This window comes from Aspergillus tubingensis (genome assembly GCF_013340325.1).
Source record: "Aspergillus tubingensis WU-2223L DNA, scaffold_3, whole genome shotgun sequence".
Classification (NCBI taxonomy): Eukaryota; Fungi; Ascomycota; class Eurotiomycetes; order Eurotiales; family Aspergillaceae; genus Aspergillus; species Aspergillus tubingensis.
The window spans coordinates 3,003,719-3,030,903 of record NW_023336277.1 but is presented as its reverse complement, the minus strand read 5'-3'; the positions used below and the strand labels follow the sequence as shown (position 1 = coordinate 3,030,903).

The 27,185-nt window shown below is 50.4% G+C and overlaps 13 protein-coding genes across 13 annotated transcripts; 9 read left to right on the top strand and 4 right to left on the bottom strand.

Moving 5' to 3' along the window:
- Positions 1-1,889: 1,889 nt before the first annotated feature.
- AtWU_02135 (uncharacterized protein) lies at positions 1,890-2,197 on the bottom strand (the record flags this gene model as incomplete). The annotated part of the gene is made up of 2 exons (XM_035497249.1): positions 1,890-2,093; positions 2,174-2,197. 2 exons carry the CDS (start codon positions 2,195-2,197, stop codon positions 1,890-1,892), a joined length of 228 nt encoding a protein of 75 aa, XP_035353142.1.
- A 1,174-nt stretch (positions 2,198-3,371) lies between these two features.
- AtWU_02134 (DUF3431 domain-containing protein) lies at positions 3,372-4,440 on the top strand (the record flags this gene model as incomplete). The annotated part of the gene is made up of 3 exons (XM_035497248.1): positions 3,372-3,622; positions 3,690-4,325; positions 4,392-4,440. 3 exons carry the CDS (start codon positions 3,372-3,374, stop codon positions 4,438-4,440), a joined length of 936 nt encoding a protein of 311 aa, XP_035353141.1.
- A 739-nt stretch (positions 4,441-5,179) lies between these two features.
- Positions 5,180-7,465, bottom strand: akuA (putative DSB repair complex subunit Ku70; the record flags this gene model as incomplete). Its single annotated transcript, XM_035497247.1, has 6 exons — positions 5,180-5,284; positions 5,360-5,587; positions 5,656-5,759; positions 5,824-6,670; positions 6,730-7,341; positions 7,400-7,465. 6 exons carry the CDS (start codon positions 7,463-7,465, stop codon positions 5,180-5,182), a joined length of 1,962 nt encoding a protein of 653 aa, XP_035353140.1.
- Positions 7,466-7,995: 530 nt separating this feature from the next.
- On the top strand, positions 7,996-9,387 carry AtWU_02132 (ferrochelatase HEM15; the record flags this gene model as incomplete). Its single annotated transcript, XM_035497246.1, has 3 exons — positions 7,996-8,217; positions 8,286-8,868; positions 8,930-9,387. The coding sequence occupies 3 exons, from the start codon at positions 7,996-7,998 to the stop codon at positions 9,385-9,387; spliced, it is 1,263 nt and encodes a 420-aa protein (XP_035353139.1).
- An 804-nt stretch (positions 9,388-10,191) lies between these two features.
- AtWU_02131 (putative tetracycline-efflux transporter) lies at positions 10,192-12,099 on the top strand (the record flags this gene model as incomplete). The annotated part of the gene is made up of 3 exons (XM_035497245.1): positions 10,192-10,449; positions 10,507-11,959; positions 12,020-12,099. The coding sequence occupies 3 exons, from the start codon at positions 10,192-10,194 to the stop codon at positions 12,097-12,099; spliced, it is 1,791 nt and encodes a 596-aa protein (XP_035353138.1).
- Positions 12,100-12,605: 506 nt separating this feature from the next.
- AtWU_02130 (pentatricopeptide repeat protein) lies at positions 12,606-15,407 on the top strand (the record flags this gene model as incomplete). The annotated part of the gene is made up of 1 exon (XM_035497244.1): positions 12,606-15,407. One exon carries the CDS (start codon positions 12,606-12,608, stop codon positions 15,405-15,407), a length of 2,802 nt encoding a protein of 933 aa, XP_035353137.1.
- Positions 15,408-15,998: 591 nt separating this feature from the next.
- On the top strand, positions 15,999-16,515 carry AtWU_02129 (GFA family protein; the record flags this gene model as incomplete). Its single annotated transcript, XM_035497243.1, has 2 exons — positions 15,999-16,085; positions 16,153-16,515. The coding sequence occupies 2 exons, from the start codon at positions 15,999-16,001 to the stop codon at positions 16,513-16,515; spliced, it is 450 nt and encodes a 149-aa protein (XP_035353136.1).
- Positions 16,516-16,875: 360 nt separating this feature from the next.
- On the top strand, positions 16,876-18,045 carry AtWU_02128 (fasciclin domain-containing protein; the record flags this gene model as incomplete). The annotated part of the gene is made up of 1 exon (XM_035497242.1): positions 16,876-18,045. The coding sequence occupies one exon, from the start codon at positions 16,876-16,878 to the stop codon at positions 18,043-18,045; it is 1,170 nt and encodes a 389-aa protein (XP_035353135.1).
- A 264-nt stretch (positions 18,046-18,309) lies between these two features.
- AtWU_02127 (alcohol dehydrogenase) lies at positions 18,310-19,425 on the bottom strand (the record flags this gene model as incomplete). Its single annotated transcript, XM_035497241.1, has 1 exon — positions 18,310-19,425. The coding sequence occupies one exon, from the start codon at positions 19,423-19,425 to the stop codon at positions 18,310-18,312; it is 1,116 nt and encodes a 371-aa protein (XP_035353134.1).
- Positions 19,426-19,851: 426 nt separating this feature from the next.
- Positions 19,852-21,057, top strand: AtWU_02126 (C6 finger domain protein; the record flags this gene model as incomplete). The annotated part of the gene is made up of 4 exons (XM_035497240.1): positions 19,852-19,950; positions 20,007-20,324; positions 20,382-20,955; positions 21,023-21,057. The coding sequence occupies 4 exons, from the start codon at positions 19,852-19,854 to the stop codon at positions 21,055-21,057; spliced, it is 1,026 nt and encodes a 341-aa protein (XP_035353133.1).
- A 264-nt stretch (positions 21,058-21,321) lies between these two features.
- Positions 21,322-22,212, bottom strand: AtWU_02125 (kinase-like protein; the record flags this gene model as incomplete). The annotated part of the gene is made up of 1 exon (XM_035497239.1): positions 21,322-22,212. The coding sequence occupies one exon, from the start codon at positions 22,210-22,212 to the stop codon at positions 21,322-21,324; it is 891 nt and encodes a 296-aa protein (XP_035353132.1).
- A 931-nt stretch (positions 22,213-23,143) lies between these two features.
- On the top strand, positions 23,144-23,941 carry AtWU_02124 (uncharacterized protein; the record flags this gene model as incomplete). Its single annotated transcript, XM_035497238.1, has 2 exons — positions 23,144-23,751; positions 23,842-23,941. The coding sequence occupies 2 exons, from the start codon at positions 23,144-23,146 to the stop codon at positions 23,939-23,941; spliced, it is 708 nt and encodes a 235-aa protein (XP_035353131.1).
- Positions 23,942-24,541: 600 nt separating this feature from the next.
- On the top strand, positions 24,542-27,103 carry AtWU_02123 (GcvT family protein; the record flags this gene model as incomplete). The annotated part of the gene is made up of 1 exon (XM_035497237.1): positions 24,542-27,103. The coding sequence occupies one exon, from the start codon at positions 24,542-24,544 to the stop codon at positions 27,101-27,103; it is 2,562 nt and encodes an 853-aa protein (XP_035353130.1).
- Between the last annotated feature and the right edge of the window lie 82 nt (positions 27,104-27,185).

Sequence of the window (27,185 nt, the reverse complement as noted above, 5' to 3'; positions counted from 1 at the left end):
TCACATTGGATGACGCATCATTCCAGAAACTCTCTCTCACCGAGAAGGGTGAGCTGTTCATTAGGTACCGGCTGTGAGGCTCTAGTTAAGATGTCAGATGGACGAAAGGACGAGAAAGAATAATAAAAAGAAAGTTTGACTCGGGTGAGTTGTGCAATTTCGATAGCATTGAATCTTATTGTGCGCCCCTTGCTCCCTTTGTACTCGGTTGCCAAGACCGTTGGAGAATCCAATCCTGAGATTCGAGTACGATTTACTGATCTTCCACTCGAGTACTATCTTCCACTCGAGTACTTAACTTCATGGATGTAACGCTACTTGGGCATAAGTCCATGCAGTGGTGCCCATGTAGTTTTGCTATGTGTCACGGTGCTATGCAGTGGTTGCATTATCCAGTTCTTTGAGTAGTATGCAAATCCATGGATTCTGCGTAGGGAACTGAAGGAAGACCATTTGAGAGAAGATGACAGAATTTGAAAGTGCAATGATGTTAATAGGTATCATGTATTGTACCAGAGTGGTAAATCGCCTCTGATATTATATCATTGTTAGCAAATTCAACATCGGCCTCTCAAAATTCCAGGGTTACTGTTCCGCTGCCGCCATTATATAAAATACGTTGTTCATGTTATTTCGCACTTAGTATCAAAACAGATTAAGAATTTCAAGAAATGCGCAATGGCTGATCAAAAGTAGTAAAATCATCATGATCAATTCTAGTGGAAAGTGACTTAGGGGATGGTGAAAGATGATTTCTCTGGGAAAGCAACCCAGGCAACAACGTAATGAACCATGGTAATACTTATCTTTGTCCACAGCGAAGCCGAAGGAGTCCGACGGTCTTATTTTATCCGCCATCCGCCATCACAGCTTGTGAGCCCTTTGATATATGGATCCACACACCCTCTCTCTTTCTCAAGTGGAGCTGGTATAATTCACTATATTGTCTTCCCCAGACCACAGTCTATGTCTGTGCGCGTGGGTAATTATATGTGTAGAACTTCGGTTAGAACGTGTTGAAGGGTGCTGGTAGAGTTGATACCAAGTATAGTATAACAGTCGTCAGTAGTTCTCCAGGCTGAAGTATGGATGACGGAGGAGTTATCGACCACTTTCCACGTGTTTGGAGCTGTGTGCGCTGACCGTGGAGTAAGTCCAGATGGCTTTCATATGAACTAGCATGGTTCATGGAGGAGCTCAAGCTTAATATTCTAAGAGATGAAGCTCATATCGAGTCTTGCTATTCTTGCTTCGATTATTCACACTGGCGAGCATGGGTTCCTGGTGATTCATTCTCTCTAGGTTCGATATGTAGTAATACTACCATTGGCCGATACTGACGGCTGCACCTGGGTATGGCGCCCACTGAAGTAGCTAAAGTAGCACTGGGTATTGCCTGATATATCTTTCTAATGTAGTCATATGAATCCTTCATCCTGCCCCCTCCCCCGCACTACTATTCGCTTTCCTAAGTTACTGATTTAGCTACTGATAATATCCACTACTAATCCTGGGGGCCATTATCTTTCCCTATAAGGTCAGCCTGGCTAAGCCTTGCTGGGCGCCACATTGACTGTTGAGGCTATTTTGGGGTTTTCCGAAACCGGAAATGTACTGAGTAAGCTTAGTGTATCCCAAAGATAACCTGATAAAGATTAAGCGACACAAGAACCACGAATTCGAAGAGGCAGGAAAGCCGAAAAGAGTCAAGACACAGAATGGACGGGGCGGCGAGATGAAGCCGGATGGATAAAAAAAATAAAAGAAATTAGATCCGAATGTGGGTTTTGAAGTCTGACTTTGAGTCCTTATCAGTGGATAAATCCCCGAGGCACTTGTCATCTGGCGGGCAAATCATATATCCATTCCCCAGCTGTCCACGTACGTATCTAGATTGGTACGCAGTGGGCCATGGTTCTTCGTGTTCGTTTGCCTGCCCACCGGTGCATGTCTGTCTCAAATGTCTCATGGCCATTCTCTGATCCACCATGTTCGGGACGTGCGAGACAAATGTTGCCGATCCGGGGTGACAGTTTTTGGCAATCCAACCGAAGAAACTTGGAAACCGTCGAACGTTGGGTTTCGAAAGAAGGCTGTGACATGCGAACCATGGCGGATTAGCGTCGCAGCTGCGTGGCATATTTGGCCAGAGATATTAGTGGTGCCCACGTACGCGCAATGGCCCCCGCGACGTCATCCCGTCAAGGGGCAAAGGTTGACCGCCACCAGTGGTCCATGGTTTTTGCACAGCCAAGTTGAGGCATGGAAGGGCGGGCGATCTCAACTTCTTTATACGAGGGGGAGAAGATTTTCATGGAGGGGATATTCCGAGATGGGGACAAGGGATTGGGAGAGATACCGAGAGTGGTATAATCAGTAAGCCGTAATTAATTATGATATGTCTCACAAGTAACCTAAAGACAAGATGTCGTGCTCCCACACTAAACTTGGCGGCTGCCAAGCTTCCCCGCTAAGAACCCGCTAAGGAAGAAAGTGGTTCCCTTAAGGTTTGCGATTGTCTGAGGGGAACTCTCCATTCCCCAACAGCCTATGACAGTCTCTTCCATTTCCCCCCCTTAGTCTTCATCTTTGGGGAGCCAAACGATAGCAACAATTTTAACGCGTGGCCGCTCAGTGGGGGGTTACGGTTACGCCCCACTCCCTCCATCGCCGCGCCACAACAGACTCACTGAAAGATTCGCTGTGCCTGAGCGGGCGAAACAGAAGCTGGCAGATGGGGGCTGGAATTGGAAGCATTCGATGGACCTTCCTCCCACGCCTACTGAGTCTAAGTCTAAGTCTACTACTACTCGTCTTAGTGACTATTTTAGTCCCAAAGTAACTAAAAAGTACCTACTTAATACTACCTACTGCACCTACCGCCTTGGTAGGCAGACGAATAGGTTAATCCATGCTCCTCCAGTCTCCTTTCCTGATTACCTCGCCTTGACCCCTCTCGTCCGTCTTCTCTCTCTCCTTCTACTCTCGTCCTCTATCTTTCGCAATATGCTTCACATATAGCCCCTCCAATACCCTCCTTTTTTTTCTATTTATTCTTCCCCCCTCTTTCCCTTCCTTTGGATTCTTCCTCAACGGATTGACCCTCCTTTTAATGCTTGAAATTATCCTCTCCGTCTTGCATCTTTATCGGTCTTTCCCGACTCAAGTCATTCCTTACACCAAGCTGTATTGTGACAACATCAATCTTCATCAACCTCCAGTCTTGTCACCCTCATAAGAGAAGAACGGCGTCCAAGCTGTATTACATTGATTACGGTCTTACGATAATAGTCCTCGTTGGCTTTTCAACCAATTTCTTTGGATAAAGTCCTGAGTCGTGCACAGAAGCTACCGACTTTCAGCTATTCACCATGAGATGGGGCGCTCGCATAGCACTATGTGCTAGTTTAGCACTCATCTTGCCCTTATATCTCTTGAAGATCCACCTCGAGGACCTCTGCGATCAGTATCGCGCGGGCGCATACCTGATCAATTGGCTGGATTTGCGCCCGCCGATGAACAGACTAAATGGCTCCCGTCCTGTCACACCAGGGGATAAAGTGATTGTGATGGCAAAGCTACAGGAAGAGCACACTGAATGGGTCGAGGAGGAGCTACCCGAGTGAGTGTTATTGTCCTCCTATATTACCCATATGTTTCAGCGCACTGACAGCTTCTCTCCTCCAAAGCTGGCAACGAGCCATATACATCGTGAATCCCTCCAAAAAGGTCGCAGCTGACGACACGACACTTACAACCCCGCTGAACAAGGGTCACGAGTCCATGGCTTATCTCACCTACCTGATTGATCATTACGACAACCTACCGTCTACAATTGCTTTTCTTCATTCTCATCGATCGGGTTTCCTGATGGCCTGGCATGTAGATGCGCCCTTACACGATAATGTCATTGCGATGAAATCCTTACGTCTCAATTTTGTTCAAGATAATGGCTACGTCAACCTCCGCTGCAACTGGAACCCAGGGTGCAAGCAGGGCCATCGCACCAACCAGCACGTGACAGAAGAAGTCTTTGCGGAGATCTTCGAGGGCACAAGCACCCCGCCATTAAACTCCACCGGAGGCCTCACGATGCAAGATGAATACGACGAGGCTAAATACCAGAAGTTCCTGCAAATGCCGAAACAAATTGGCGCGGCGTGTTGTGCGCAATTCGCCGTGTCACGGGAGCAGGTTCACCAACGACCACGAGAAGACTACATCAAGATCCGCCAGTGGATTATCGACACAGACAAGAATGATGCCAGTAGCGGCCGTGTCATGGAATTTCTCTGGCACGTCATATTCGGCAAAGAATCAATTTAGTACGTTGCCTTTGCATCGCTCACCCCCTGAATGCATCTTGACCACTAACATTCCGCTACTCACAGCTGTCCCGACGAAGAAGTCTGCTACTGTCAAGTTTATGGACAATGTTGATCATTGTACGCATATCGCTAACGTTTCTGCTTTTCACCAAAAATACCCACGGCTTCTACTTGTATATATTACGATAGTTTCTTTCTTCCGGCGCTCTCTTGCTTGGTGTTCTCTTTCTATCTTCTTTCGACATAATTTTTTTCCCATTTGGGTCACTTTTTCCGTTCGTTTTTCAAAACCAGTTCTTGTGGATCATTACCGGCGACAATACGTTTCTACAGGGATATTACAAACAGCGTGGCGTTGCTTACAGGGACTGCTCGGTTCAAGCTGACTCGATTGACACACTCGTCCCCCATTTTCTTTTCGGCGAAGAAGCCTGACTCCTATCGTTAACGGCGAATCTGGTTGGATATTTTACGATCGTTTCAATACTATTAATTCGAACTTGGAAATACGCTACACCGGTGACTTGTTTCTGAAAGGAAACAAAAAGGCCTCGGTAACCGAATCTTAAGGGGCTTGTTCTTGGAAAAGTACTTGGACCTGATATGGTTCATATGATTATGTCTCTACTGTTACTCTGCGATTTGATGGCATCCCGGCAGTCCAGCGGACGCGATATTTTTTAATGGGACAAAACATTTACATCGCCTAAAAAGCGTTTCCATTCATGTTCTCGTTGAAGGATTCCTATTTCGACCATCCAACCCCACCATTAATTACAAGCTCATGCTATCAAATAACGACAGCCACCATTAGGGGTGTTAAATAGTGGATCAAACAAGTGCATGCCATGCTACTGCTCCAAGAACTCCTCTACCCGCTCGATGAGATCCGCTTTCTTACCGGCATTTGAGCGTCCATTGGAGGTCAAGAAATCTTTCAGGATGGCGACCGTAAGCTAGAAAACCCGCTGGTTAATACAATCTTCAGAGATAACATCATGGGTACGTGGAAGAGGTTTATGCTGGCGTACCTTGGATAGCGTCCCCTTCTGGTGATGCTTGCGGACCTCTTCCTCCAGGTTTCCGGAACCCTCCTCGACCTTGACTTTCTTCGATGGTTTGGAGTCTTCGGTTTCGCTTGCTCGGTCTTTGGATCCTCTTTTCACCAATGTGCTTGTCGGGTGAGGGGCCGCTGCTGAGGTTTTGGCGTGTTGTTTTTCGAGTTCCTCGGCCCAGGATAAAACGTAGTCGCCGGCGCGCTGGGGTTGAGTTGTTAGTTAGGTAAACGTTGGAGAGTCATTTCTTGTGTTGGGTATGGTGGACGTACCTTGTCGATTTGGCGATATTTGGGAATGGTTTTGTCTTCTGGCTTTTCAGGGAGATCCTCGTCTAAGGCGAGAGCTTGTAGGATGCGGTAATGCCATTGAAGGGCTGATCACGGGTTGTCAGCTTCTCCTTCATAGTATACGAGCAATGGATGGCAGAGTTGACTTACATGGATTGGGGTATCTGAGAGGCTCGTACACTCCCTTCGGCAGCTGCAATTGTTGAACGACCACGCGCATCTGATCGATTAATGACTCCGGGGCGACATTTAACGTGGTTTCGGGGTTCTGCCGGATATCGTCTGCGAAAGGCAGGGGAAGAATCCACATGCCAGGAGGGTACTTTTGTACGCCATTCTCATCGAGCTTTTCTTCGCCTGCGATCATCGCGGCGAGGACGGGGCCAGCACCCTTGCGGGCAATGAACCAGACCAGTGCCATCTTCTTGTTCCGCAAAAGCGTCTGGTGCAATGCAGAAAATACTCGTGAGGAACCTACATAGTCTTCCTCGGATGGATAGATAAAGTATGGGTGTTTGACGTTCGCCCAAAATGGAAGCGCAGTGATAGGCTTGAACCCTATAACCCTGATCACTGGCTCACCGAAGTCCCTGAGCGCCTTCTGTTCATCAGGCGAAAAGGTTACCTGGTCTCCACCGAACTTATATGCCTTTCTGATCTCCCATTTCTCGACATTACGGCCAGTATCATCTGCAGAATGGGTAGTCACGCCTTTCGCGACCACAGGCTTCTCGCCGTTCAGCCAGATGAAGGAGTTTCTAGCGGGCGCTTGCCTTCGTAAGAGTATATAGCCCGATACCGAGATCTTGAAGTCTGGCCCGAGTTCTAAAGGCATGTTCGAGAAATGAGTGCGACGCGGGACCGTTCTTGAGTTGATACTGGATAGAAGCGTGTTGAGAAGTGAAATACCGTCCCCTGTCGCTGTCGCCGCCTTTGAATCTGTTTGTAGATACGTAGGCGCCTCTGGATCGTTGGGCGATGACTTGTAGATAATATCCTTTGTATATGGAGTGAGTATTGACCCCTACCACTTTGCCATAGAGTATGATAGCTTACGTCATAGAACTTGCTGTTCATGAATTCATGCTTAGGACGTGAGATCGGAAACAGCTCAATGGTGACACCAAGATCGTAAAGATCCTTAGCACGTACAGTCGCGGCCGACCGTAGGGTTTTATCATCACCATGGGGGTTGTCATTGTCGGTTATGATGAACAAGCGACGGGAGAGGAAATTTGGCGCTCTGGATGTGAATATCTGGTTGGCGCAGAATAGGACGTTTGCCATAGAGACTTGCTCTTTCGCCGGAGCTAGAATATCCCTTGAGGCTCCATCATCATCCACCAGCGCTCGAAGTTCTTTGACCTCCTGGGCCGAAGGAACATCGAGGTCAGTGAAGAGGTAGCAGTTGGGGTAGGAGAGGTCTCCGCGACTGTCTTCATCTTCTTCGAAGAACTTGGACGCCTGCGTCCCAAACAGCAAAACCCCCATCATGTCTTGTGGATTGGATATGATTCGTTGTTGCATAAAGTGATAAGCGCATTTGAGCGCTGCCGTAGTGGGTGATTCTTGGGTGTGTTTCTTAGGGTCTGCTGAGGGACGAGGCGTCAACATGGAATCGCTGACATCGATTGCGAAGAGGACTGCATCTTTGACTGATCTGTAGCTCTGATCTTATCGTCAGTTCCAGACTTTCAGTCCAGGCTCATGGGTAGGATGTGCGTACAGTCTCATCAATCTCTTCCTCTTCCTCAGCCGCTTCATCTTCGCGATGTGGGTTACCGTCCGCCATACTGGTTGTGGTAGAGTGGGTTAAAGTATTCAAAGTAGTATCGAAATGAAGACAGGGAAGTATAAAGCTTTTGGATAAGTTGCATTCAGAATAAGGAACAAGTGGGGCTGTTGTGTCTGCCTGTTTGGCCTCTGCTGCCTGCAGCCGAGGGGAGATCTAATAGCAGTAGTATCTATATCGTCACTGGATCCCGTCGCGAGGGACGCGATAAAACCGGCGGGCAGAAAGACGCGGGGAGACACGAACATCATGTGATGTCCATCCGGTAATTGATGACGCTAGGTGGCCGGTCATTGGCTGTCGGGGGTCGGAGTTAGTCGTGGTATCGATTGCTCCGTCATCAAGCCGTTCTGGACTTTTCAGCTTCCAGAAGGCCTTGCGCTGTTGTATACACCCACTACCTCTTCTTGCCACTCGTCTATCAATCGATTATTTAATGCAGGCTTGAATTGTTCATCCATTTGCGCGATACGAACGGCCTTTCCTTGTACCTCCTTTGACTAGCTTACCCGATCCTACAATTACCTGTCATGGCTCTCTGCCGCCCGTTTACTCTTCCCCGGCAATTGCTGCGACCGGCATCTCGCACTCTGTTCGGATATAAGCAGGAACAAAGATGTGGGCTAGCGACAACGGTGCCTCCAGTTACCCAGGATGCAACAGGCTCTAAGGGCCCCACGGCCATGGTCTTTCTCAACATGGGAGGGCCCTCGACGACAGACGAAGTAGAGGATTTCCTCAGCCGGCTATTTGTACGTCTCCGACCATGGCAAGCTGTCATTTTGGCTGCAGTATTTCTAACAGTCTACTTTTAATAAAGGCCGACGGCGATTTGATTCCTCTAGGCAGGTTCCAGAATTACCTCGGGCCTCTCATTTCGAAGCGACGCACACCCAAGATCCAAAAACAGTACGCGGACATCGGCGGAGGCTCACCCATCAGGAAATGGTCGGAATACCAATGCGAAGAAATGTGCAAGCTGCTGGACAAGATCAACCCGGAGACTGCGCCTCACAAGCCGTATGTCGCCTTCCGTTACGCCAACCCGCTGACGGAACAAATGTACACACAATTGCTGGAAGATGGTTTTGGCAATGGCAAGGGCGGTCGTGCGGTCGCATTTTCGCAATACCCCCAATATTCCTGCTCTACTACAGGTAGCTCTCTGAATGAGCTGTGGAAATGGAGGAATCGGCTGGAGGGCAAGCGAGCAAACGGAAACGTGGACACTTCCGGAGCCATCCAGTGGAGCGTTATCGACAGATGGCCTACGCACCCTGGCCTTGTGGAGGCGTTTGCGAGAAACATTGAGGACCAACTCAAAACCTATCCGGAAGATAAGAGGCATGGAGTGGTTCTCTTGTTCTCGGCCCACAGTTTGCCCATGAGTGTTGTGAACAGAGGTGAGTCCTTGAGGAACCTGTTACGAAGTCCCGGTGGCTAACCGAGTACTTTCTCTTTTAGGTGATCCCTACCCAGCCGAGGTCGCTGCAACTGTGCATGCGGTCATGCAAAGACTCAATTTCAGCAACCCTTACCGCCTCTGTTGGCAGTCTCAGGTTGGACCAAAGGCTTGGCTGGGGGCGCAGACTAGCGATACCGTTCAAGAGTATGTGAAGCGTGGACAGACTGACATTGTCCTCGTACCAATCGCCTTCACCAGCGACCACATCGAGACTCTGTATGAGCTGGATCTCGAAGTCATGGAAGAGGCGAATCACCCGGGTGTCAAGCGGGCCGAAAGTCTGAACGGCAGCCCTGTATTCATCCAAGCCCTTGCAGATCTTGCTAAAGAGCACTTGCACAAGGGAGAGAAATGCTCGCTGCAAATGACGCTGCGTTGTCAAGGCTGCAAGAGTGAGAGGTGCTTGGAGCAGAAGAAGTTCTTCGCTGGTGAACAGGGAGCGTCCTTGGTAGTATAATAACCAGGCACTAGAGTTTCGTTTCTTTTCACAAGGGTTCTGTTCTTTGATGTGTGTATGTGAAGGCGTTCTCTGTACGATAGTCTGTGTGTCTATACAAGCAATAAGCAACGAGCTACAACCATTGAGTTTACGATTTCGGCAAATTCCTCATGTGGGCGAATAGGCTTTCCTGTGATTTAAACCAGTCAGTGGCAGGATCACCGTCGTACCAGTGTCTTGACTCCTGGCAGTTCCTATGGGGAGTTTCTGGAACTGGGAAGGGGTACACTTCGAACCTAAGTACTACTACTGTAGATAGTCGACAGCGTGGAGTGATGTAAGTGGCCCGAGGAGGCGGGTAGTCCAGGGCGTTATCGCCGAGCTGACTTGCCTTGCTTCTGAGATTTCTGAGACTTGCATACCCGGGGCTGATCCCCGAGAAATGGGCTTGAACCGTGAAACATCTCCCACAATCACCACCCACCTCCAGTCATGGCCATTTCTAGGCTGAAATTCTAGAATCACGTCACCACTACCTACCGATAAGATACTAACATGCGCTGGCATGTGTTCCATCCCAGCATTTGCTGACCTGTCGTGTGTTTCATGCCGATTGATAAGCGAATGGCTCGGAGTTTAACTTAGTAAACGGACTACCATTTATCTGGTCTCCTTGCCGGCTTTCCCCCCGCCCGGTTTTCTCAAATGTTTTGAGCCCACCTCAGGTGTTGTACTGTTTCAACCCCAGAGCAAGCAAATGTAGGCACCAGTCTAGTTGCTCTACCCATTATTCTGCTTCTAAGGTGCGAAATCGCTCGCACCATGTCCACAATCAGGCGCAGCGCATCGCCGACTGCGCATACCGAGGTTGGTCCGGGATTGCAAGCCGGACTGGACGCTTCTGCGCCAATTGATACTGGACTGGAGACTTGGGAAGACCCCATGCACACCCATGAGCGAACCCCTCTATTAGAACAAGACAACGAAGAGTCGCTACCGGAGCATGACCAGCGGGCTAACCCACCAAATGATGATCCCGTCGGCCAGGGAGGTTTCTGGCAGACATGGAGACGGCCAAGCGTGAGTCTCCATCAACAATGGACAATGATCGTGCCCACGACTTCTGACACGTAACAGATCCTTTGGATTCTTCCATTTCTTGTCTTCTATATGCTAGGTATCGGCGGCACTGCAGTGCCCAAAATCAACCTGATGATGTCTCTCATTTGCAGGGACTATATGGCAAACAAGGCGACCCAGGACCCGGGTTTCACGTATCTGCCTGTCATCATTGGAAATAAGAATTCGCAGTGTCAGACACCCGAAGTCCAGTCATTGCTTGCTCAGTTCCAGTTGTATTTCAACCTCCTGGCCGGGATACTATCTGCACTAGCATGCCCCAGACTCGGGCACCTATCAGATCGCTACGGTAGGACAAAGATACTGGCCCTCAACGCACTGGGGACCATTTTGATGGAGGCTATCTTTGTCTTTGTCTCAGCCAAGCCAGATCTTGTGTCTGTGCATGTGCTTCTACTGGCTGCCATCGTCGATGGCCTCTGTGGTTCTTTCACCACCATCATGGCACTGACAATGTCGTATGCCTCCGACTGCACCATCCCAACGAAGCGGAGTGCGGCATTCGGATACGTATACGGTTCTCTTTTCGCTGGAACCGCAGCTGGGCCTCTGCTGGCGGCTATCTTGATCAAGAAAACAGGCCAGGCACTGAGTACCTTTGAGGCCTCGTTGGCCCTGAATGTTCTCTACCTCATTGCAGTCATGACCATCATCCCGGAATCATTATCGACAGACCAGCAGCGGCAAGCGCGGGACAGTCATCGAAGAAAAGTCATCGACGAAGGGGAGGCAGGCTGGCTAAGCCTGGAGAACCTCAACCCCAAACGGCTAATTACACCTTTGGCTGTTTTGCTACCACCAGTAGGACGCCCCAGCACGCTTTTCCCCAATCGTCACGGTGCGACCCCGGCTTTGCGCAGGAATATTATTCTTCTTACAGCGATGGATACCATTGCATTCGGGGTAGCGTTGGGAACCGCTCAAGTGATCATCATTTATGCCGAGTACAAATTTGACTGGGGCAATGTGGAATCAAGTCTCTTCATATCGATTATAAGCATCGCCCGGGTCGTCAACCTTTTCGTTGTATATCCGATCATCATCGCAATCTTCCGTGAACCACCGAAACCAGATCACATCGTTCCCGGCTCCAGCACCTGCGAGATTGTTATTATACGACTTTCGCTTTTCCTAGACATGGTTGGCTATGTGGGTTTTGCAATGTCATATCAGGGTTCCATCATGGTATTCTCGGGGATCGTCATGGCACTTGGCGGCATGGGGATACCGACAATGCAATCATCTCTCACGAAACATGTCCCTCGTGAACGGTTAGGTCAGATACTTGGCACGAAAGGACTCTTGCATGCTTTGGCTCGAGTGATCTCTCCAACCGCTTGCAGCCTCCTTTACAGCCTGACGGTTGGAAAGTTCACTCCAGCGATATTTGTTGTCCTGGGGGCCTTGTTCTTGCTCACCTTCTGTACCAGTTTTTTCATCAAACCACATGGTATGTGACCTACCTACCTCATTGTCTAGGAATGTCTGCTAACAACTCTGTGCTTGACAGTTACTCTTGACGACTCTTACCCAAATAGTCCTCGAGATGAGGCTAATGACGAAGGCTTCGTGGCGGATCCTATTCTCTAGTCATGCTAAAAGTGGAGCCCAGCAGTTACTATACTACACGCGACCGCTGATCTGGCTCACGATTAGACTGATCTTCGTGAGTATTGGCGTATAGAATTGTTCAATTATATATGTGATTATTGGGTAGCAGTTTATACATTCGATAGAATTCGTCAAAGGACCATTGTAGCATGATCCCTTGGAGTAGTTGTCACAGATACGGAATAGTAGTCTGAGAAAAGGCCGGGTAAAGGGTGTTAGTAAGACGAGTGGGCACACCGGGAAAAGACCGGATGCGGTACGGCGGGCGGTAGCGACCAACTCGACCGAGCTGGTGCAAACTTTCCGACCGACAAGCTCCGAATCCATTCTACCCATCATAGAACTCCAATTGTCCCAATTGACCAGCCGGCGCGGGGTTCCTGACGGTTCCTCTGTCATTTAATCCTCGTAGCCTTCTTTTTCACTTAATGATTTAGTGGTGATCCGACCCAGCCCGCTGTCAGCGGTGCGCAAGGTTAACCACCATGGTCTCCAAACCCACCAGCGGCACACCAGCTGTGCCATCACGAAATGCCCTACGAGTCCTCCGTCGATTGGCTCTTGCAGGATCGACTGTGGGAAGCTTTTGCACGGTTGCAGCCATTACCTACGACGTCCATCGTCGGGTGCGCGTTGCGGAACGAATTGTCGAAAACAAGCGGGCCTTGCAAACCTCAGCCCCGAACTACGATGCAACGTCTGCAGCAAGGAGACTAGCACGTATGATGGAGGCGGCTGAGGCAGGAGAGTTTATGGGCTTGGAATCACTAAAAGAGCAAGATCGGAAGTTCAGAGAAGCGCAAGCTGTCCCAGCTGGGGTAGACGTTCGTGGTGACGACTTGAGCTGGGATGTCCAGCTGCAAGACCAACAACCTGCTGCCCCTGCGGAGACTTATATGAATACTGCACGCTCAAAGTTGATTGACACCTTTACTCCCGGACAAGTACCAGCCAATTCGACCTCAGCTCCCGATCTCCCTCCGAACCTAACACGATCGACCGATGCACTGGACCGAGCAAAATCCGCCCTAGCCAATGCGAAACAAAGAACAACCGAAGGACATGAGAAACAAACAGAAGATCTAGCTCAATGGCATGATTCAGTCACAGAAGAAATGCAAAAGTTTCTTGACCACGGTCGCCCTATTGATGCCGCCCATTTGTTTTTGGACGCCCACCCCGCGACGTTGAACGGCATATCTACAGATAGACGGGAGGTTACGGTCAAGACATTTTATGCGAATTGCAGAGAAGAAAACGTCATGGTTGCGAGGAATATTTTTGAACGCCTAGAAGACGTGGACAAAGTGTCTCCTGGCATGTGGAAAGTTTTGATGTTCGCGCTAGCGAGAAAGGGGAGCATCGAATCCGTCGCCACTATATTTACCCGATACATGCACAAATTCAAAGTGCCCCCGGAAATGGTCGACATCGTCCTCCGATGTTTACTAGAGTCTCACCGACTTACCACGGCGAAATGGTTTCTTCTGCGAAATCTCGAGGTAGATCGTGGCTGCGGCTTATGCGGCGCCTATCTCGCCGGGCTTTGGAAGAAGACAAGGAGTATCGAGCTTTTGAACGGGCAATTGAAGAAGATCCTGACTATCCTTCCACGCTTGGGAAAGGAACCCACCGACAAGCTCTTTAACCCCGTGATCAAAGCATACGTGGAATTCGGTCGGCTGGCTGATGCGGAAGCACTAGTTAAAGACATGACGACTAGATACGGCATTCCACTTCGCTGCCGAACAAAGGGTCTTCTGGTATTTGGAAGGGCATTAGCCTGTGATTGGGAGGGCGTGGACGCTGGGTTACAGCAGATGCATGAGCTTAAGTTGACCTCAAGGAAGTATGACTTTACGCCGATATTTGACCGCATCTTCCTCGAATATTGGGTATCACATTCCGGTGAAGAGATCCGCGAGTTTGTCTACCGTTATATCGAGAAGTTCCAGATGGTTCCCGACAAAATTCTTTACAAGCACATTCTGGAGGCATTCGTGGAAAAGGGTAATAAAGAAATGGTTGATGAATTTGTGCGGTTCGCACGTGAGCGCCGTTGGCCGAACTTCATCAATGAGCAGGAATTCTTGGAAATGCTTCGAAAGCGTCGTCACGCTCTTGAGGAAGCACCAGTGGGATTCTGGCAGATGCTGCAGGCAGCTCGGGCGAAACATGGACAAGCTGCCACATCGCAACAAGTGCTTGGATATGACCAGCGGTCATTCCCACTCGCGGAAGTCAACCTGATGCCGTACACGCAGGACCCGTTACCGTGGTATCAACGAACGCTGCAACACATGACTCCCTCGAGGCCAGTTGACCAATACCAAAAGCTCCACAAGCAGATGTCTCATTACATGCATGTCGGTAAGCTGACGGAGGCGTTGAAGTGCTTTGAGAATGCCAAGAATGCGCGGTTCCAATTCAAGCAGTTGCATGTTGAACTCGCAGTCATCTGCACTCTGCTTGAAGAGGGTGTCGGTGCTGCTCGTGCTTTGATCGACTCCGAGTGGAAGAATATTCGCCATCTGGTTCGCTTCTTCCCCCAGTTCTTCCGCCAGATCATGGAGGTCGACTCTGAGGCTGAAGGCCAGCTGATCAATATGGCCGTGCTTCGCTTCTATGAGCTGTGCTGGTCAAACAAGAAGATGACAGTCAAGCACCACATCACGGTAGCGACCAGCAGAAGACTGATCGCAGTGAAGAAGCCCGAGTTGGCTGTTGATCTGTTGGCAACCGTCTACATGTCCCGCTTCCGGCACTCGTTGGCATATGATGGTGTCTGCATGAAAATGTTCATACGTGCGTTTGCCGCGACTGGTAATCTGCATGGCATGCGGTGGTGCATCTTGACCGCTCTGGCCCGAGGAAGCGCACTTAACCGTGACTTTGTCATCGAAGCCCGCCGGGTCACTGGAAACTTACAACGTCAGCTAAGCTCAGCCGAAGGATCTAAGGATGCGTCACGGGACATGGAGAAGATCGAGTATCTGACGCATGCCGTTGAACTGCTGGAGAAGAAGAGCCAGGGCGATCCCCAGCTGTGGCAGCTCAAGACCAACCCGACGGTGAAAAAGGCCGGTCGCCGGCTACTAAAGCGCCCTCTTGATGAACGGCGCCTGTACAAGAAGGCCCATCTCCAGGAGACCATCGAGGGCTGGGATGAGGAATATGAGTTGGAGGCCGTGCTGGGCCGCATTGACATTGACCCGAAGTCGATTGCGCTTCGATGGAGCGAGAAGCACTGTCTGGGGCAGGTTCGTGAAATTGATGATCTGCTGTGAGTTCGGGGTGGCATTTGTTCTATATCACTTCTACTATTGTTGTATTATGTTTGTATTTCCGGCTGTGTGCTTGTGTATATATCCCATGCTGCCATGTTCAATACTGTGTATACTACTTGTGATCTTATCCTGCAATTGGGTTTGTATGAATATTCCTGCGAATTCAAGTGCAGACTTCATTGAAAAGCATCCTAGATGTACAAATATGTAAATCATCATTCCTAGGGTAGTTCAGACGCACTATCTGCATAGACTCACCGAGACCGTCAGGAACAATCAACGCGCATGGTTCAGTATTTTCCATCGTGTGTGGACTAATTATAGATACAAGCCCAGTTTCACTTTCTCTTGGCTTCGTATTCGGTGTCAATTGCTGTCCACCATCACAGTATAAAAATAGCTTCCAAATTATGCTAGTATGGACCTTAGTGGGTCAAATCTGGATACCAAGCAATCTGGCTCTGAAGCATCCTCTAGTATCTGTGATTCCCGAACCACGCCCTTCCAATGACACGCTGAACTTCTGATGAATAAAAGCCCGAAAGCTGTTTATTCTGTTCGCCACAACCACCCCCTCCCCCAACCTTCATCATGGCTCAGAACAACTTGACTGGCGCCTGTCTTTGCAGGAACATCACATATCGCATTACCTTGCCAGATCCAGAGACATACCCTAAGGTACTATTACCCAATTCAACTATTCACAATCACCCAATCTACTAAGTCCACCACTAACAAATACCAGCTAATCATCTGCCACTGCACCCACTGCAAACGCTACACGGGCTCGAGCTTCTCTGCCAATATTATCATCCCACAGGCTAGTTTCGAGTACACGAAGGGTACACCAAAGCTGTATACAGACAGCAGTAAGAGGGGTGTGCAGGTACTGCGCGAGTTCTGTCCTGATTGCGGAACACCGTTCACGTCACGGTCGAGTGATGATGAGGAAGTTGTTGCGGTGAAGTCGGGGACGCTTGATGATGAGCATCGAGTTAAGTGCTCGGAGTTGGAAATGGAGATTTATTATCATCGGAAGGATGGGTGGGTGGATGGGTTGGGGGGTGAGGGGGTGAAGAGGGTGGATGGGAGTATGGGGAGTTCATAGAGAGGACGAAGTCATTGCGATTCGGGTTGGTGATCTCGCCTTCTAGCAGTATCAGAAGACAGGACTAAAGATATGAGATAAGGCACCAATGCACGCGGAAAGCAACGGGCTTGCTGTTCGGAGAGCTTGTCTTTTAATCTTCTTATCTACAATATATTGAGCATTGACTAGGCCAATGCAGGTTATTGGTTATTAGCCTCTGGCTAGTCAATATGCTTAGCACTAGCGCTGATATCAACCCATGTACCCATGTCTATGGCGCGAACACAAGGGAGTCAATGGGACTATATCAACAAATGATGCTGCCTAACACCTCACACCCTCTCAGCTAGCTATTCGCTCCTCCCACCATCGTTCATCATGGCTGCATCCGAGCTCAAGCAATGGATAGCTGCAGCTGCCCCAACCGAAAGCAGACTTGAGCAGCTTCAACATCAATATTCTGGATACTGTCATGCACTTATGCCACACTTGACCAATGCAAAGAAAGTCCCAGTGACCCTCTATGAGTTCCTTGCAGCCAAACCCAACACGTCCGAGTTTATCCGACTGGTGGACCAAATCCCTCACATTAAACAGCTATTGCAAGACAAGGATTATTCCTCTACTGTCTGGGTCCCAAGCAACACTGCGCTGCAGCAACTGAGAAATGAGCTATCTAAGGAAGATGTTCTGGCTCTCCTTCAAAGACACATCACGCCATCATTTCTTCCAATATATTTCCTTCTGACAGCTCCAACCATCGACACACTATTCTATCCTGACCGATTAAATGGTGCCCAGAGAATAACAGTCCGTCCTTCACTCAACGGCCTTCGCGTGAACTCCCACGCAACTGTGATCGAACAAGACCACCTCGTGGCAAACGGTCTCGTCCATTTAATCGACCAGGTTCTCCCACCGCGACCAATTATTACAGCTTTTCTTGCTGCTCTCCCGCCATCCGATTTTGACCTGTTCCAGTCTGCAGTGAAGCAGTCTGAAGCTATTCAGAATCTTCTCCAGGATGAGTCTCGTCGCGGCGGAACTGTGTTCATCCCCACCAACGAAGCCTTCCGCAAGCTGCCTGAGGAAGTCCAGACATACCTCTTTAGCGATGAAGGAGCTGCATCTCTTCAGACTCTGCTGAGATATCATGTCATTGGGAATCAATCATTGTACTCGAACCGTCTCTACGATCAGGACTCTGCGCCAGAACATTTCACACAGACGCCAGAAGCTACGCCCGAACATACGATTCCTACTCCTGAGGATCAGGCGGATCGCTTGTGGCGTGTACTCAAGGGAGTTCGTCGTTTTACCTTGCCTACGTGCTTAGATGGGCAACATCTGACGGTTGCTGTGACCCGATGTGGGGCCTTGATTTCAATGAAGGTGAATGGAATTGCAAACGTGAATGTACAGGATGGCTTGGCTAGTGATGGAGTGTGTCATGTTGTGGATTCGGTTTTGCTTCCACCTCTACAGGATGAGGATGCAGAGGCTCAGCCAGTACTTTCTGTTGCAGATGTGAAGTCGAGACTGGGCTAGCTTGGCTTTCCATGGCAGTTGTGTCTGATTCTGTTATCAATGTGACTTTCTTCTGAGTGTGCCCTAAGTTGTTTCAATCGTATTGATACCTATGACCCACGCAGGCTTATCGCCTTCGATCATTTAAATTGAATAGCTCGTTTATATACTGTGCATGCTGCTGGTCTTCTCTTTGGCAATAACGTCATAGTACTAGTATATAGGTCTACAACATCCCATCTTGAAAGTCTATTTTAGGCCTACTACACGCACCCCCTAATCCCATCACTCCGCGACCTCAACAACCAACTTAGTACAACTCACCCCTCGACTCAACTCATCCAACCCATCATTAACAGCCTGCAACCCCCTCCCAACAACCCTTAGCTCCGGACTCGGCCTGATATACTCATTAGCCAGATTATCTCTCGCCCACGTCCCCATCCAATACCGAAACTGATCCAACCTCTTCTCCTCATCATCCATCGCCGGCACCACAAAGATGACTTCCACCCCATCCACCACGTCCACTTCAGAAGGAACAACCGGCGCGGATGCAATCTTCGCCTTCACATCCCCATCCCCATCAGCAGCCCCCACAAAAGACCTAACCACAGCCTGACACATCCGCACGTCCCCTACCGCAAGAAAACAAAACCGAATCACACAACCATCCTCTTTAGCCGTCTTAACAATTTCATCCACAACATTCGGATCCCTATGATCAAACACACGATCCGCACCCAACGACCGCACATACTCATAATTCGCCGCCCCAGCAGTAGCATACACAGCAGCAATCGAAGAACCAGGCTGATCCCGAAGTACCCGGGCAACTTGCACACCCATCGATCCAACGCTAGAGGATGCGCCCCAGACGAACAGTACCTCTCTCTTCTTCCCCATCTGGCCCTTAATCCCATCACTGGTCTGCGTATCACACACCAGCTGCAACCCCATCATCTCCCACGCGTTGAGCGCCACCTGCACAGCAACAGGCAACATAGCCGCCTCATTCCAGGAGATCATCACCCCCTCGTCCGGAAGCGGCACAACATGCTGCCACGGAACAAGGCACTTCTCCTGAAAAGCGCCATAGTCCGGATCGCAGCCCTTCCAAACCGAGGCGGAGTAGGCGGCGATGCGGGTGATCCCTGGATGGAAATGTTTGGGGACGTTGGTGCCGACGTCGAGGACTAGACCTGATAAGTCGAAGCCAATGACGGTGGGATATGATGGGATGAAGAGGCCTGTGTCGCGCATGATGGTGTCTGCTGGGTTTAGGGCGATGGATTTGACGGCTATGAGGAGGTCGTTGGGGCCTGGGGTGGGGGTTGGGCGGGTGGTTAGGGTGAGAGGGGTGGATTTGGAGGGGAGGAGGGCGGCTAGGTGGGTGGGCATTTTGTTTCTATATAGTTGTAGTAGTGTATGACTGCTGTGATGGTGGTGAAGTATGAAGCCTTTAATGGGTAGAAGTTGTAGTGTGTGTGGTATGGATGACGGGTGGGTTGGTGTCTCGAACGGATTCCAAGTTGTATGTTTGGGAAGAAGTTGGAAGTATAATTACTGGGAGAAAACCTGAGCCACGCTCCCCTTTTATATTTGAGAAAAATGTATCATGGCATGTCAATCGTCTCTAGATGTATACAATAGTAGATCATGGTGGAGGCAAGCGGCAGCCAATCAGCGATGTCTGCATCCGAGTGCGGGTTTAGCGTTGAGATGCAAGATCCGAGACACGGTTAGCTTATGACTAAATGCAGGTATTGGGGGCCATGACTACCACCCATTCCAAGTCCTTCCAGCATCCAATTCCCTTCAATCACAATGACATCGACTGACCCTTTAGAGGTACGGGAACGCCCTAACAAGATACGGCGAAGATCACGATTCGGGTGCCGCAATTGCAAGCTGCGAAAACTGAAGGTGGGTGCCCCTAGCACCTCGTAGATAAACCATCCCCACTGACCCATATCAAGTAGTGCGACGAAAGCAAACCACAATGCAAGCGATGTAATTCATTTGGGGTAGTCTGCAACTTCCTATCATCTACCACCCCCGACCTCCACCCCATTCCCGCTGACTCGCGACGGTCATGGACGGTTCGAGGTACAGCATCAGCAGCAAGCCTGCAGGCCCCTCTCAGCAATGCAATTTGGACCTCAGACGCCTCAACATTCTATCAACTAAACATCAGATGCCAAGACTTCATCACCCGATATCTAGGGCGCAGCCTCATCACCCCCGATGATCCCAACATGGGACAAGTAAATCGCAAGCTGCTAGAACTAGCCTTCACCGTAAGTCGGCCCCATCCATCACAAGTCTAGTTCAAGATACTAATGACCAAATCCTAGCATCCCTACCTAATGCACGCCTCCCTAGCAGTATCACTCACCTACGACCGCCACCTAAACAGCCCCTCCGACAGCCACCGCACTCTAGAAGAATGCTACCACTGGTCGCAAAGCACCATCCTCTTCAACAAGAAGCTTCGCGTATCCATAGAACCCAACGACAGGGATCCCATCTGGGGCACAGCAGCCGCGTTAGTAATTCTGACTTTCTCATCACCTAACGCACGCACACCAGAAGAATCATGGCCACTGAACACCTCCCCTTCCTCACATTTGGACTGGGTGCATATGAACAAGGGGAAAATGTCCTTGTGGAATATAGTCAATCCGCTGCGATCGGATAGTATCTTTCATGTTATGGCGGGGACGTTTGCCTATGTGCATTCGCCGTTGCCACAAGGAGGAGTAGAGGGTATACCTCCTGCTTTAGCGGCGCTGTGTGGTATCACGGATGATTCTACAGTGGAAACGAATCCGTATTTCCACGCTGCTCATGCGGTAGGACAGATCTTGGAGGTTAGGGATAGTGAGGTGACGATGGGTCCGGTGCAGATGTTTATGCGGTGTATTCAGGGTGGGTTTGAGGGGTTATTGAGGGATAGGGATCCTGTTGCGTTGGTGTTGCTGTACTTGTGGTATAGAAAAGCTGGACGTTGTATATGGTGGATTGGGCTGAGGGCGAGAGTGGAGTGTCCTGCTATTTGGATGTATTTGCGTCGGTATCATGGGGGAGATGATGCTGTGATGGAGTTGCTATCAGGAGGTGGTAGAACGTCTTATGGACTAGATTTGTACTAAAGGAGGAGCTTATGTCCTATGTCTTACAGGCATAACATAATCACACATAGATCCAAACAAGCAAGACCCTCTTTCAAATTATCATACTAGCTATTCAGCACCCTCTATATCAACCAACACACCAGCAGCAGCATGACCTCCCTCACTCGCTCATCTCACCCCCCATCTTCCCCCCAACCCTCCCCGCCCTTCCACCCTCCAAATCCCTACAAAAATACCAATACTCCAACCAGAACTCCCGCGCAGCACTATAATCCGGCAAATACCATCTCAACAACATCTTCCACTCTCTATCCTCCTCACCATCAGCAACCGAAGTGGCGACATATTCCCACCAAACAGGAAAATACCCAGCCGTTTCCCAACCAACAATCCCAGTAACTTCACCACGCTCCACAATAATATTCCCTATTGTCAGATCCCCATGCGTAAACGTATACGGCATAGCAGCCGGCATTCGCTGCCTCAGCCGTACCCTCGCAGCCTCGGGAATCCTCTCATCCAACCCACGCTCCATCTCAGCCCAAAGCTCGTCATCAGATGCAAAAGGACCGCGGGGAATCTCAATCTCACCAGAGGAGCTACTAGAATCATTCTTGAAGAGGAGGTTGGAGAAAACTGGACGGCCACCGAGACATTGGATTTTATCCGACTGGAGAGGTCGGAGTTGTTGGAGATACGCGGCGACTTGCTTTGCTATGGTTTCTTTTTCGTTGGGGGTTAGTTTTGACCAGACTTTGCGCAACGGTTCGCCGGGGATACGCCGCATTAGGGTGAGAGTGTGTTTATCTTTCTCCTCCCAGGATTCGATAATAGTGGGGACGGGGATTGAGGTCCGGTCCTGCACGAAGTTGATGTTTGGGATCTCGGTGGTTGGAGGGTTGGGACCGTGGTCTTTCAGGATTACCTTTGAGCCGATGGACCAGGTGCCTCGGTCGCCTGCTTCGTGGAAGGGTTTGAGGTGGTTTTTGTAGTTGCAGTGGTTTTGGCGTTCGGGGGTCCAGCTGCATGCTTTGCAGGGGGTTGAGCTCATGATGGGTGGGTGGGTGGTGGTAATAACAGTTTGCTCAGAGTTAGTATGACAATCTCGATTCGTTGACCTACATGCCTGTCTCTCGGTTCTGTGGGAACTGAGTGATCTTAAATAGATCATGTTCAAGCTTTGGGGACTAATAGTCGTCTTCTTGCTTCAATTACTAGCTAATTCTTGTATGCAAGAAAATGGAATAGATCGGTGACTATGGAGTGACAAGTTTTTAGTTCAAGTGGCTTCATTGAGGGAATCCGGGAATAACCTTAAATAAAGAAGAAATAGTAAGTAAGGTTGAAGCTATGTCCGATCAGTATTTGAGCAGTGTCTAATTCGAGTAGTATTAACCTTCGACGTGTCCAATACATGGATACAGCCGCATATGAAGATATTAGCGCAGACATATCAATTCACAATGATACAATGATAGCCTCCCACGCTACATATTTTGGACTTATTATTGGTCGTGCGAAATTAACACACCCGTACTGCATTCTGTGAAATATGGACTTTACCGGATTAAGTATAGCTCCAGGTTTGTTCTCTGGGAATATGTTTGTATTTGAGGCGATTTCAAGGTGGAAATCGAGATGTATCAGTGTGTTCCCCACACAGGGGTTGCAAAGCTATGATAGGTGGGTTTAGATTTGATGTTAATGGCGTATGAGGGAATATGGCACTAGTGAAGAGCAGTGCATTTAGGTGACAATGAATACTAGCGCCTAGTCTGTCAGTTATTCCCTGATAAGAAAGACACTACCAATAACAGATATTAACTGGGTAAACATACAGCCTTTTTATTCCCACTGAGCCCCATAGCGTAGTATAACACCAACCCCACGAACATCTAACCTGAGCACTCTACCTACTGCCCAGCATCACTATCACTACCCCCATATCCTACAATACTTAATCATCAACAATACCATCCAAAATGACCACCCCTCCAACCTCCCCCTTCCACCTCCGCCCTGCCAAACCCACTCCCACCGACCACGCCTTCATCCTGTCCGCCTTCGACTCCTCCCTCCCCTTCCTGGCCTCCATCGGCAGTCTCGACCAATGGGGCAAGACCCCCTTCTCCCAGCGAGGGGACTTCGCCGGAGCAACCCTAAAAGAACTGAATTACTCGGAAGAGTTCCGCCTCACAGGGACTAGCGGCTTAGATAGTAATCTCCGTATGTTCATCGCCGAGCGAGAACTACACCAGCAGCACGATGAAGGACAGCTTCAAGCTGAATTCGTTCGAGTGACGCCCGACGGACGGCGGTTCTTACCCGTTGGCGTTGCGTATGTTCGCGAAAACTGGGTGCCGAATTATGTGAAGACGCAGACTCATCTTCCGATGCCAGATGTGGACCATGGTGGTGGAGGGTTTCTTTACCTCGAGGTTATGGTGACGGATAATCGGGGGGATCGGAGGGAGCTGTCTCGCGGGGCCGGAGCGGCGCTTATCAGGGGGATTCGGGAGTATGGAGAGGCTAGAGGGATGAGGATGTTGTGGGTGGATGGGTGGGCGGGGAATGGGAGGAAATTGATCAGGTTCGTTTATCTCTATTTTCTATATCATTCTTTTCATCATTTTGTGCAGTTCATGAGAGTTGGAGGTGTTAACATGGGTTTCTTTGATAGGTACTATGAGCAGCAAGGGTTCCGGGCTGTCGGGGAGTGGAGTCATATGAGGACGAACAATGTGCCGTGGCTGGGAACGTTGATGTGCATGGAGATTTAGCTGTAGTTAAGATAGTTGCCTCTCTTCATTGAGCTAACCATAATATCTTATCTGAGCCAATGATTACAATCAGTATTCAGCATTGATTGTCCTGTTAACCCCGCACAGCTGCATCTGGTTCTCTCCCCGCCTCGCGTCCACGGTCGGAAAGCTTGCAGGTCATGCGATGATGACCACGGATACTATCTACTTGTCTTTCAATGCGAGCCAACTGCAAGAGACGTGGCCCAAGCTTCCAGGCCAGCTTAGCACCGCCTTGCCCCATTAGGGTAATGTTTCCATGGCCCAAGAAGCGTTACTGCATGAATCCGGGTGGAGACGGTTCCCTGGCCCGATCCCCGCCTTCCATCCGATCTGCTTGACTGTCTTATCATTCCTGCACCTCAACGGTTGTGTTGGCCTGTTTGAGTATCCATCATCCATGATCGGCTCGGCCACGGAATTGCTGCCGTTGCTGGTCCGGCCAGTCTGGCCGGCCACTGCCCTCACCAGCTGTCAATAATAGCTGGACCTTCCGCCAGGGACTGCTCACAAAATGTATAACAGATTATCTGTTCAACTTCAACGAATGAACCCCCAAATTACCAAAAGATAGAGAAGATGGCAGCGACACAACAACGTGTGGTCATCATAGGAGCTGGAATTGTGGGCGCCAACCTCGCCGATGAATTGGTCTCCCGGGGATGGCAGGACATCACTGTCGTCGAGCAGGGCCCGTTGAACTTGCCGGGCGGCTCGACCTCCCACGCCCCTGGACTGGTCTTCCAGACCAATGGTTCGAAGACGATGACTCGTCTCGCGCAATATACGGTCGAAAAACTGCGATCGCTAAGCGATGAGAATGGCATGCCGTGCTTCAATTCGATAGGAGGTCTCGAGGTGGCCACCACACCGGCCCGAGTCGAAGAGCTGAAGCGCAAATACGGCTATGCGAAGTCCTGGGGTGTTGAAGCGCGTCTTCTGACAAAGGAAGAGTGTTTGGAGAAGTACCCCCTGCTTAACAAGGATCTCGTACTCGCTGGTCTTCACACTCCGACCGATGGTCTCGCGTTAGCTGCCCGCGCAACCCAGCTGCTCATCGCCCGGACCCAGCAGGCCGGGGTCCGCTACCGAGGCTCGACGCTTGTTACAGGCATTGAAAAGACAGGATCTCGTGTGACGGGCGTGAATACCTCCCATGGTGTAATTCCTGCTGATATCGTCATCTCCTGCGCCGGCTTTTGGGGCGTCGAAATCGGTGCTATGGCTGGGGTCTCTATCCCTCTCCTACCTCTTGCCCACCAGTATGCAAAGACAACCACAGTCCCCGCTCTAGCGAACCGCGACGTTAACAACCGTCCGAACGGAATGAACGCGAGTATGCCCATCTTACGGCATCAGGATCAGGATCTATACTACCGGGAGCATGGAGATCAGGTGGGAATTGGATACTATGGACACCGTCCAATGCCGGTGGTGGCGGCGACTTTGGGTCAGACTCCGGAGCATGTGGACGAGAAGCATATGCCCTCGCGGCTTGAGTTCACGGCCCAGGACTTTGCGCCTGCCTGGACAGCCTCGAAGGAGCTTCTTCCTGTCCTCCGTGATACGCAGTTGCAGGACGGATTCAACGGCATCTTCTCATTCACCCCAGACGGAGGACCTCTCGTCGGACAAGCCTCGAAACTCGATGGTTTCTACGTAGCAGAAGCCGTCTGGGTCACCCACTCGGCAGGAGTCGCGCGAAGCATGGCGGAGATGCTCACATACGGTGCATCCACCATCGACCTCACAGAATGCGAGCTATCTCGCTTCGAGGAAGTACAGCTATGCCGGGACTACGTTAATGAGACCTCGCAACAGAACTTTGTAGAGATCTACGACATTCTCCATCCCCTACAACCGAGAGAGTCCCCCCGACAGCTCCGAGTGAGCCCCTTCTATGAGAAACAACGGGCACTCGGGGCCTTCTTCCTCGAACTTGGCGGCTGGGAACGCCCATTCTGGTACGAATCAAACGCACAACTCCTCCACGCCCTCCCAGCACAATGGCAGCCACCTCCCCGAGACACCTGGTCATCGCGATACACCTCCCCCATCACCGCCGTGGAAGCATGGAAAACCCGCAACGCCGTCGCCATGTACGATCTGACCTCATTTCACCGCGTACAAGTATCTGGACCCGGCGCAGCCACCCTCCTGCAACGCCTAACCACAAGCGACATTACCGCCCCTCCCGGCGCCATCACACACACCCTTCTTCTTAACTCCCAGGGCAAAATCCGCAGCGACATCTTCGTCGCTCGCCTTGAACCCGACCTCTTCCAAATCGGCGCCAACACCGCAACCGATGTCGCCTACCTATCCGTCGAAGCCCGTCGCCAAGGACAACACACCCCAGCCCAATGGGTCCAGGTCTCCGACATTACCGGTAACACCTGCTGCATTGGCCTCTGGGGCCCTCGCTCACGGGCCGTAATCCGCGCCGTATCCAACGACGACTTCTCCACCACCGCACTCCCCTACATGTCCGTCAAACGCGCCACTGTAGCCGGCATCCCCATAATCGCACTCCGCAAATCCTACGTCGGCGAACTCGGCTGGGAAATCCAAACAAGCGCTGAATACGGCTCCCGTCTGTGGGATATACTCTGGCAAGCTGGCAAACCACACGGTCTTGTCGCCGCAGGCCGCAGCGCTATGAACGCCTTGCGGCTGGAGAAAGGAATCCGGACATATGGAGTAGACATGACGACGGAGCATGATCCGCTCGAAGCGGGAGTTGCGCATCTTGTTGACCTCGAAAAGGCGGGAGAGTTCGTGGGCAAGGCTGCGCTTCAGAGTGCGGCGCAGCGGAAACAGCCTCCGCTGAGGCGCCTGCGGTGCTTGACTGTGGATGATGGTCATTCTATGGTTATGGGCAAGGAACCTGTCCATTTTGAGGGCAGGCCCGTGGGGTATATTACTACTGCGGTCTTTAGCTATACGACGAAGAAGCCCGCTGCGTATGCGTGGCTGCCCGGGAGGGTTCGCGAGGGGGATGCAGTTGTGATTGAGTATTTTGGGACACAGATTAAGGCGACGGTGTCGGCTGATCCGTTGGTTGATCCCAGAGGGAGTAGGTTGCATCGGGAGGATACGGGTGAAGATGCGTTTGAGACGCCGTTGAAGAATCGTCTGTAGAGTTTTGGGATTAGCGATGCGCTATATTTGGCGTAACGGGTTAATGATGAATGAAGTGAATGAAGGGATAAAGGTTTGATTT